This window comes from Propithecus coquereli, unplaced genomic scaffold (genome assembly GCF_000956105.1).
Source record: "Propithecus coquereli isolate 6110/MARCELLA unplaced genomic scaffold, Pcoq_1.0 Scaffold342, whole genome shotgun sequence".
NCBI lineage: Eukaryota > Metazoa > Chordata > Mammalia > Primates > Indriidae > Propithecus > Propithecus coquereli.
The window spans coordinates 1,325,503-1,336,325 of NW_012149086.1; the positions used below are offsets into that span (position 1 = coordinate 1,325,503).

General features: G+C 39.9%; 1 protein-coding gene across 1 annotated transcript; it reads right to left on the reverse strand.

Moving 5' to 3' along the window:
- Positions 1-3,100: 3,100 nt before the first annotated feature.
- Positions 3,101-4,150, reverse strand: LOC105815716 (melanoma-associated antigen B10-like). Its single transcript, XM_012650957.1, has 2 exons — positions 4,009-4,150; positions 3,101-3,894 (listed from the first exon to the last, which is right to left on the reverse strand). The coding sequence occupies exons 1-2, from the start codon at positions 4,148-4,150 to the stop codon at positions 3,101-3,103; spliced, it is 936 nt and encodes a 311-aa protein (XP_012506411.1).
- Between the last annotated feature and the right edge of the window lie 6,673 nt (positions 4,151-10,823).

Here is a 10,823-nt window from a genome sequence, read left to right on the forward strand (position 1 = left end):
CATATCTGCCACGGAATCATTTTCTATCTCCTAGAAGGACTCCTGGGTTTTTAGGGATTCAGTCTCAGTAGATGTTTGCTTACACGGTGATTTCTATGATCTTTCCTCATTGACTACTTGTGAGGGAGGTTTGGGGTTTTGACCACCTAGATATGCTCACTCATTGATTGATGTGTTCAGTGGCCAATCTCGAATAATTTACCCCATTACGTTCTGATCTCAAATATCAGGGTGGGTTCCAAATCCTCCTCTCTAACTTCAAGGGTATAAACTAAGAACCAGCAGATTCTGTGCCAAATCAGACTCCATTGACCAGAGCATTTGAAAATACTTTGAGAGTATAATGTAGACACCAAGAGGGATGAAGAGATCTAAGCTTCGCTGCTCAAAGTGAACAATTACCTGGAAAGGGCTATTGCTGTCAAAGGGGGTTCACAGTGAGGGACACGACCTCCATGCAGTTGGAACCCTCTATGTCAGGGAGAAGGCAGATGAGTCTGGGCTGTCTGTTGCTCCAGGAGCAGGTGCAGGCTCCAGAGAAGGACACAGTGAAGAGACCGTCAGCAGGTCAGTTCCAGTTTGGACAGGAGGGCACACTGGGGAAGACCCAGGAGAAGGGCCCTGTAATGTGGGAAAGTGCTGGGACAGGACTCATGTGCAGGGACTAGGGCAGCAGAGTCAGCTCTGGAGGAGCCCTGGGGCTAGAGACAGGAAGACGCCAGGCCCAGGAACCCCATACACAATCCGAAGCTGTGTCTGAACTCTCATTTTCACCTTTCTTGTTTAGGCCTGCTTTTAGTACTTTTTCCATAGTATCTTTCTTCTTATTTCCTGAGAGTCATTGTGGACTAATGAGAAGAACAATGAATGAATAGACCCAAAATCTGCCTCAGGCTGGGAGAAGTGGAACAGTGTGGGCTCTAGAGGAATTCAGATCTGGGATCTAGTCCCATCCCTGTCACTTACTAGCTGTGTGAAGTAAGCACATTACCAAATTCTATGAATATTGAGTTCTTCATTAGTGAAGTGAGTTTGATAAGCCCTGTCCCCTAGGACTGTTGGAGTGTGGGGGGGTATATGTAAAACACCTGGCACAGTGAGTGGTGTGTCCTGAGACTTTAAAGAATGGCATTTATTATGATGATTTTTTTTCACCCCAGATGATACCATCCCTTTAGCTGGGATTTTTTTCGTTTTGTTTTGTTTGTTTGTTTGTTTTTAATCTTTTTGTGTGTTCTTTTTTTTTCTTCTATTTCAGCATATTATGGGGGTACAGATGTTTAGGTTACGTATGTTGCCCTTGCCCCCCCAAGTCCTAAGTCCGAGTTTCGAATATGTCCATCCTTCGGGTGGTGCGCATTGCACTCTTTGTGTATGCAAATACCCGTCCCCTCCTCCCTCCGCCCCCTCCCCCCTGCCCAACATCCAATAGATGTTATTCTTATATGTGCATTTATGTGTTGATTAGTTAATACCAATTTGATGGTGAGTACGTGTGGTGCTTGTCTTTCCATTCTTGGGATGCCTCACTTAGTAGAATGCGTTGTTTGTTTTTTAATCCAAGACATGCCCATGAATATACAGTGCTATAGGACACAGAACACCAAATTAGCCAAAAATTCTCCCTAGTAAGAAAGAACAACAACAACAAAAAAACCTTAGTAAGTCTTCTGCCTTACAGGATATATTATTTAATTTGGATATTGGGGAATCCTCCCCATCTGGAAGCAGCTCAAAGCTCCTAGAATGTGTGTCAAAAACCAATTTCTTCCCTCCCTCCCTTCCACCCTTTGATCCAAACCGCCCCTATTTTGGTTCATTCGACTCCTACCAAAATCTAGCCCTTCCTTAGAGTTTGCCAAATTATACTGAAGAGAAATTAGTTAAAATGCCCTTGTAATGGAGTGGGCTCTGCCTCCCCCAACCCATGGCACAGAGTGCCAGCACAGTGGCTTCATGGCATCTCACCTCAAGGGACTATCACCCTTAATTCTCAGAAACTCCTTGGAGACAGTGTGTATAAAACATCTGCTTTGTGCACTGTGTTCACCTGCACTGGGACAATAGCACAGGATACTTTCCATCCCTCCCCCAGGTGGAGACCTGCTAAAAGCTAAAAGCAGTTCTCTATTCCAGGCTTAGTCTCTCAACTCTGAGTCACACCAACCAAGGGTTCAGCCCGTGCTCACCACCCCGACACCCTCCTCTGACCCACTTCCCAGCTTAACGTAAAATTACCTCCCACAGAGGGACTTCTGGTTTTCCAAGGGCCCAAATTGCCTTGCCTTGGGGCAATTACGCTGCACTGCTCTCCTCTGGACCTCCTCCTTTCCACCTCCCTCCACCACACTCCTTTTCACTTGTCTTTTGTGTCTTACAGGATGTCTCACCATCTTCCTTATATGATAGCTGCTACTAGACTCTAAAATTCTGTGGACAGTGGCTCAGTCTTCTTTTTCTTACCCTTCCCAGTACCACCGTGGAACTTTCCAAAGAGCATGTGTTCAATTAATGTTTGAGGAATTATAAAGCTTGTGAATAAGAGCTCAAATTTATTACTATTTAATTTTTCCTACATTCTCTTAAATAAACCAAGCAAATTCATGTATATAACTTTTATTTAACAGAACAGAACAGAAGAAATAAGGGAAGCAAAGAATTTAACATCTTTTACTTTTTTCTCTATATCTTAATTACAACTATTTTACTGCTGTTTATTTCACATTTCTAAGGAAATGCCTTGCCTAGTGCCATGTTTTCTTGTTCCAGATCACTAAATAAGATGGAAGTTTTCCCAATTTGTTTTATAAAATAGGAAAACTCTTAACTCTTAAGGCTCACGAACAACATTAAATATTATATGTAACCAATATTATTCATACACTTAGATTCTAAAGGTAATTAAACTTTTTGAAGATAAAATCAAAGCATTTGAAAACGTCCAACAAAAACAAAAGATAAATCTAGAAGTTACTCATGTAGAACAGGAACACAGGTATGACATGTACTGTGTTCCCTCCAACACCACCGTATCCTTCCACTACTGAAAAGGTTGAATTCTCTCTTCAAACACAAAGTGAGGAAGGTGCCTCAGACTTCACTAGCGGCGGGAGGAGTTGCTGGAATTGACTCTGTAAAGTGCACTGCCTAGGACACTCGCACTCGTACGAAACAGAGCTGCAAGTCTGGCTCGGGCTCTCTCTTCCTCATCTCTCATAGCCTCTTCATACCAGGATGGGAAGGCACTGGGGACTGTGTTATGGATCTTGGCCAAAAACTCCAGGATTTTCATTTTACTGGTTTCGGAGTGGGCTCTGGGACCCCACAGGAATTCATACCGTGGAGGATCACTGTCGGCTACCTGCCGGTACTCCAGGTACTTTTCCTGCACCAAATCTTGAGTGAGGAGCTTCTTGGGATCCCCATACATAACATGCATCCTTCCGGCATATATCTCCATTACATTAAGCACTTCCCAGACTTCTTCCTCAGTGGCACAGTTGCCCTTCATGAAGATCACACACAGGACAGTCATCAGGAGGCCGGTCTTGGGCATGATCTCCTCACCAGTCAGCCTTACATCACCCCTAGGATTCAATTTGCTGACAAGGGCATAGCATTGCCTGATTGGGTCAATTTCTTTCACATCAATGCCAAAGGCCAGCACCATAAGATCAGAGGCTCTCCTGAGGATCTCACTGAAGTGATTCTTATACTTTTTGATGACATACTTCAGCATGTCTGCCTTTGTTATGGACTCCCTCATGTTATACTTGCGCAGCATGAACTGCACCAGCAAAATTGCCTTTTGGTCTAGAGGTGATCTGGGTGAACGATTAGTGGTGGGTGGTGCCTGGGAGGTGCTTGGTCTTTCCTCATCTTGGCTCTTGGCACCTTCATCAAATGTTGTGCATGAAGCACCTGCAGAAGTAGTGGTGGTGGATGGGGCTTTCCCAGGCCCCTGGGATTTGTCACATGACCTAGCAGCAGAGGAGCTCTGGGCATCGCCACCACAAAGAGGAGAGGAGGAAGTGGAGGGCCCTTCTTCCTCTGCTGCAGTAGCCTGAGCACCCTGGAGACCCTGAGCCTCACTCCGAGCCTGGCGGCGTTTCTCACGGGCACGGAGCTTACTTTTCTGCCCCCGTGGCATGATGATACTGGTCAGGGAGTGTGGACAGGAGAGCAGGTAATGCGGGAACCTGGAGGAGGGAGAATGAAATGGTGTGTACATTTTCAGCAGGGAGAGACCACCTTGGTTTTAACCAAGGCTGCCTCTACAGGTGTCTGTGAGAGCACCTCTCTAGAAACTCACAGGGCTCCTGTTCTAATAAGCCCATCCCGAGAATGCAGTGAAGGAAGTGTAGGTGAGTCTTAGGCTGCAGACTGCCAGCCCTGCCTTGGGAGAGTTAGGGCTGAGAGCAGGGACTGGCAGGTCTAGGCTCTGTGGTATCCTCTCCGTTCACATTCAGGATCATCAGGTCAACTGCTGGCAAGGCTGGGTCTCCTCCCCCTCTGAAGCTCTGAAGCTAACCCCCTTCTGCCAATGGCTTCACCTTTCTGAGACCCCTGAGAAGAAAATGGGGCCGCTCCTGATGCCCCACCTCCACCCGACAGCCGACAACAGGAAAAAAGATTTTATTGGACTGGCCCCTCTGTTCCAGATGATTGAAGTTTTCAGTGCTCACTTGCAGCCACCCACATTAGATCAAGTCCCCCACCTCCCTGAAACCTCCCCGGAGGGAAAGAAGGGACTCAGCTTGACAGCCTTGCCTGGGGCTTCCCACGGCAGACCGCTGGAGCCGAAGTCTGTGTGGCTACTCACAGTTGTGAGGTTGAAAGTCTTAAGTCCTCGCTCAAACTCCTCTTTTATTCCGTATAAAGCCTGGGATTTCTCCCTCTGCTGACCTGAGTCCGCCAGCCTCAGATCGGTCTTCACTTCCTGAGACCACGAGGCAGAACCGAAGGGACGTTGAGTTTAACAGCCATGCCTCGGGCCTCTTAGCGCGTATGGGTGGGGGCGGGGCTGAACGCTGCCAGGTTCTGAGTCCTCATTTGTTCTGGCTGGGTGGGGGCTTGGGTGGCAACGCAGTTGTATCTAAGGGTCCTCACCTTGACTCTCCACATCACCTCTCTCCTCCAAAGACCTGAGACCCTTGCGGTGGAAGTCAGGGGGTAATTTCATGCTGACAGCTCTGCCCTGGGCCTCCCGGGGGTGAAAGGAGGGGTGGGGCTCTGCACAGACTGCGGCCCTTGCTTCTGGGGTGCATTGTCCTGTCAGATCTCAGGGTTGGGTGTGGAGGAAGCAGAGTAGGGTGTTTTCCTCTTGGCTTCTTCTTTAAAGGCTTCTTGGGAAATACCAACTCCTCCAAAGCTCTGAGCTGATTCCCTACTGCAAACCTTGCAAAGAATGGGTCAAAGTCCCAGGATAGATACATATGGGGAAACTGCAGCACAAAGCAGGGTCTCAAGACAGGTGGTGGATTGTAACAGAAAAAATACACTGGATGATAAGGTCTGTCCACCAGCCAAACTTAGACTTTTGGGAACCTTCTGTTCTGAAAGATCTACTTTCTAAGAAGAAGTTGAGCTGCATGATTTTGTGAGACTCAGATCTTATGACGTTTTTTAACATTGGCCAGCCCAGTTCAGTGACATTATTTTTTGACACTCATTCATAGTAAGAAATACATTTACATCTCTAACAAATATGTGATATGCATTTTTTATAAAAGAATACCTACCCTTTTTGTGGTGATTCATTCATTCCATTCCTTACATTTGATGGCAATAAAAGGCCAATTCTATCCAAAAAAAAAAAGAAAGAAAAAGAGGTTTCAGGTTGTTATTAACAAAGCTTATGTGATCATACTGTTTCAACCAACTTAAACTTTTGTGTTGTCCTGTTATTATCCCACGGTACTGGCACATAGGATTTGAGGTGCCGTTTCACATTCTTCAGTGAAGCAGTAGAAATTCATTGTCCCAAGGCACACCGAGACGAAGCAAGGACCAAACTTCAAAACCTTTCCCCCAACCAATTCTGTCATCTGCTTCTGTTGCTACAGATCTGTCTGTACTTGAAGGTATGCCCCCACCTGCCCATACATAAGTGTTAGTTCAACACAGATTTCGTGTCCCTCAAGGATTTCTCATTTGTGTTGCTTTTGTACTGTTGATATCATTCTCTCATTCTCCCTTCTACAGTTTCTTCAGGGTTGATTTTGAGAAACAACAGCCCAATTCTGGTTGCCATCTTGGATGGTACATGTAAGGCAGTGTATTAGTCTGCTCAGTCTACCATAAGAAAATAACACAGACTGTGTGACTTAGACAAAAGAAATTTATTTTCTCATAGCTCTGGAGGTTAGAAGTCCAAGATCAAGGTGTCAGCAGGGTTGGTTTCTGGTAAAGGCTCTTTGCCTGCCTTGCAGACAGCTGTATTCTCACGGTATCCTCACATGGCCTCTTCTCTGTGTGCATGTGAATTGAGATCTCTGATTTCTCTGCCTCTTCTTATAGGGACACCAGTATTCTTGGATTAGAGACTCACCCTTATGATACCATTTAACCTTAACTACCTCCCTAATTGTGCTATTTCCAAATAAAATCACATTAGGGGTTAGGGCTTCAGCATATGAATTTTGGGGAAGACACAATTCAGTCCACAGCAGCAAATCTGTAAATAATTTAAGGAGAATTGACATCTTTAAAATAGTCTTTTCCCCATGAATAACCATAATGTGCTGATCTATTTATTTGGGACTTCTTTTCCTTAAGTCTATTTTTATAGTTGCTTCCAAAAAGATTGTGTACATTTTTGTTAGTTTTCTTTTAGGTAAATTTTGAATATTTGCTGTTGTTGTGATTGGGATATTTTTCTATTACTTGTCCTTATTAGTTACTGATTTTGTGTAGCTAGACTCCTAAGTTTGGTATAATGCTTCACAGCTTTGTGAAGTTTCTTATTCATTTGAGTATTTTATGGAAAAAATATAAAATGTATTATTATTAATAAATATATAACTAAATAGAGAAAAAATATATGTATTTGGATTGGAAGATGTAATATTGTAAACATGTTAAATCTCCTCAAATTTAATCTACATATTGACTAAAATCACAATCAAAACTCAATTAGGCTTTGTAAATGTGTGTATGCATGTATGTATGTATATATGTAAAACTTGATAAGCTGACTTTAAAATTTAAATTCACATGAAAATAGTTAAATATAGCCAAAAAAGATGAGGAAAATAGAAGACATAATCTACCAGATAGTAAGAATTACTACAAAGGTATAATAATTAACAATTTTTGGTATGTTTGCAGGATAGATAAATAGGCCAATGGAATTGAATAGAGAATAACTAAACAGACCCACTTATATACTGATCCCAAAATTACAGAAAGTGCCACTCACTGCAGAGCAATGGAGAAAGGTAATATTGAAATCAAAATGCAGTTGGAAGTTATGTCGATAAAAATGGTGGAGTAAGGAGCTCCAAGGGCACAACCCCACACAGAAACACAGAAAAAATAAGCAAAAAATCTGCCAGAATCAACTTTCTTGAAACTCTAGGAAATAATCAAAAGTTTATAGCAATCAAGCAATTGCTGAATCAAGAAAAAGCACATTTAAACACATTGTTTAAAGATATCTCTGTCAAACCATGAGCTGACCACAGCTAAAGTAACTGAGCCTTCAGAGATCACATGCAAAAAGAATATATTCTTTAAAAATTGTTTAGAAAATCTACCAAAGAAACAAACAAGTACAACCAACAACAAGTAATGCAACAACCCCTGAGGAGGAGGAAGAATCTGATGCCCAGTAATATTAATATTTTAAATGTCCAGTTTTCAACCAAAAAAAATGAAGCATGCAAAGAAACAAGAAAACATGGTGCATTCACAGGAGGAAAAAAATTATCAGAAATCATCCATTAGGAAGCACAGACATTTGACTTACTCAACAAAGGCTTTAAATCAACTGTCTTAAATATATTCAATGAACAAAATAAAATAATGGTCAAAAATCAAGGAAACTAGGAAAGTGACATCTCAACAAATACAGAACATCAATAAAGAGATAGAAATTATAAAAACGGCCAAATAGAAATTCTGGAGTGAAAAGTACAATAGCTGAAATAAAAAAAATCAGTAGAGGGTTTCAACAGTAAATTTGAACAGGCAGAAAAAAGAATAATCAAACTTAATGGTAGGTCAATTAAAGTTATTTAATCTGAGGAGCAGAAAGGAAAACATAAGAAAAATAAAAAGGGCTTAAGGGAACTCTGGAACATCATCAAGTATATCAACATATGCATTATGTGAGTTCCAGAAGGAGGAGAGAGACAAAGGGGCCAAAAAAATTTGAAGAAACAATATAGCCAAAACCTTCTCAAATATAAAAGACAAGGATCTAAACATACAAGAATCTCAATGATAGACTCAAAGGGATCCATACCAAGACAGATTATAATCAATCTGTTGAAAGCCAAAAATAAAGAAATAATCTTTAACACAGGAGAAAGAAGCAACCAATCATGTAAAAAGGATCTCCAATAAATTAACAGCTGGTTTCTCATCAGGAACCACAGAGGCCAGAAGGCAATGGAATTATATATTTAAAGTACTGAAAGAAAGAAAAAACAACCCAACCAAGAATTTTGTGACTGGCAAAACTATCCTTCAAAAATGATTGAGTGATTAAGACCTTCCTAGATAAACAAAAACTAAGACAGTTTGTTGCTACAATGCTAGAGGAAGTCAATCAAGTTAAAACAAAAGGGTATTATGTGTTAACTAGAAACCAACCATATGAAGAAAAATCAATCACTGGTAAGTTTAACTACACAAGCAAATATTAGCATTATTATATTTTTGATATGTAATTCCTCTTTTTTGTCCACATGATTTAAAAGCCAAGTGTAAAATAGTAATTATAAATCTATCTTAAAGGGCACACAAAATGGAAAGATTATTTCAGAAAACTATAAACTAATATCCTTTATGAATATAGATGCAAGAATCTTGACAAAATATTAACAAACCAAATCTAGCAGCACGTTAAAATGGTTATACAGCACGACCAACTAGGATTTATCCTAGGAATGTAGTAGTAGTTCAACATAAGAAAATCAATCAATGAAATACACCACATTAATAGAACAAAGGGAAAAAACATGATCATTTAACTAGACACAGATAAAGCATTTGACAAAATTCTACACTCTTTCATGATAAAATAAATGGTCAGAAAACCAGGAATAGAAGGGAATTTTTTATCATGATAAAGAAAATGTATTTTAAAAACCCATAGATATCATCATAATCAATGGTGAAAGAAAAAGTTTTTCCACTATGATCAGGATCAAGATAAGGATGTCACCTTCACCCCTAATATTTGATATTGTACTGGTAGTCTAGCCAGAACAATTAAGCAAGAAAAAGAAGTAAAATGGATCCAAATTGGAATGTAATTCACAAAACCATCTCTATTTGTAGATAGCATGATTCTATATCTAGAAAATCCCATAGTTTCCACAGAGGGGGAGAAAACTAAAGATAACAAATGAATTCAGCAAAGTTTCAGGGCATAAGACTAACACACACTATCAGTTCACCAGTAATGAATAAGCCAAAAAAATTAAGAAAACAATTGCATTTCTAATAGCACCCCCCCAAAAATAACTAAGAATAAATTTAATCAAAGAGGTAAAAGACTTGCACACTAGAAAAAAAAATACAAAACATTGCTGATAAAATGAAGGAGTACCTAAATAAATGAAAATACATGTTCATGGATTGGAAAACAATTTTGATAAAATGATGATATTCTCCATAGTGATCTATGGATTCAATGCAACCCCTACCAAAATTATAATAGTCATTTTTTTCATAAATGGAAAAGCTGATCCTCAAATTCATATGGATGTGCAAGTGGTTCCCAATAGACAATACAATATTGAAAAATAAACGAAGTTGGAGAACTCACATTTTCCAATTGGAAAACTTACTACAAAACTACAGTAATCAAAACAGTGTGGTACTGGCATAAGGATGGACAAACAGAACAATTAAATAAAAATGAAAGCCCAGAAATAAACCCAAACATTTATGTCCAATTTATTTTTTACAAGGATACCAAAATCTTTGAATGTGGAAACAATAACTTTCTTCAACAAATGGTGCGGAGATAACTGGATAACCACATGCAAAAAATGAAATTGGACCCCTACCTTATTCCATATACAAAGTTTAACTCAAAATGGATAAATGACCTAAATATAAGAACTAAAATTATAAAACTATTAGAAAAATATTAGAAAAAAACATAGTGGTAAATCTACACAACCGTGGATTTGACAATGGAGTCTTAGATTTGACACTGAACTACAAGGAACAAAAGAAAAAAAATACATTAGTGAGAGTTAATAAAAAAATTTTAAAGCAAGCATTTTTGTGCATCAAAAGACAGTATCTAGAATGTGAAAAGGTAACCCACAGAATGGAAAATAATATTTTTAAGTCATACATATCTGATAATGGTTTAATACACAGAGTATAAAGAACTCTTTCAACTCAATCACAAAAAGAAGAAAAACTAATGAAAAAATGGACAACAGACTTGAATAGACAATTGTCTATAGAAGGTATAGGAATGATCCCTAAGCACATAAAGAGATGTTCAACATTATTGGTCATTAGGAAATTAAAATCAAAATTACAATGAGTATCACTTCATACTCACTAGAATGGCTTTAATTTTTTTAAAGGTGAATAACAAGTGCTAGAGAGGATGTGCATAAATGGAAACCCTT

Excerpts from the sequence above, each read along its gene's own strand:
- LOC105815716 (XM_012650957.1), bottom strand. The coding sequence starts at position 4,150 with ATGCCACGGGGGCAGAAAAGTAAGCTCCGTGCCCGTGAGAAACGCCGC. Across the intron at positions 3,895-4,008 it reads CTCCTCTCCTCTTTGTGGTG|GTGCCAAGAGCCAAGATGAG; the intron begins GCGATGCCCAGA and ends CATTTGATGAAG.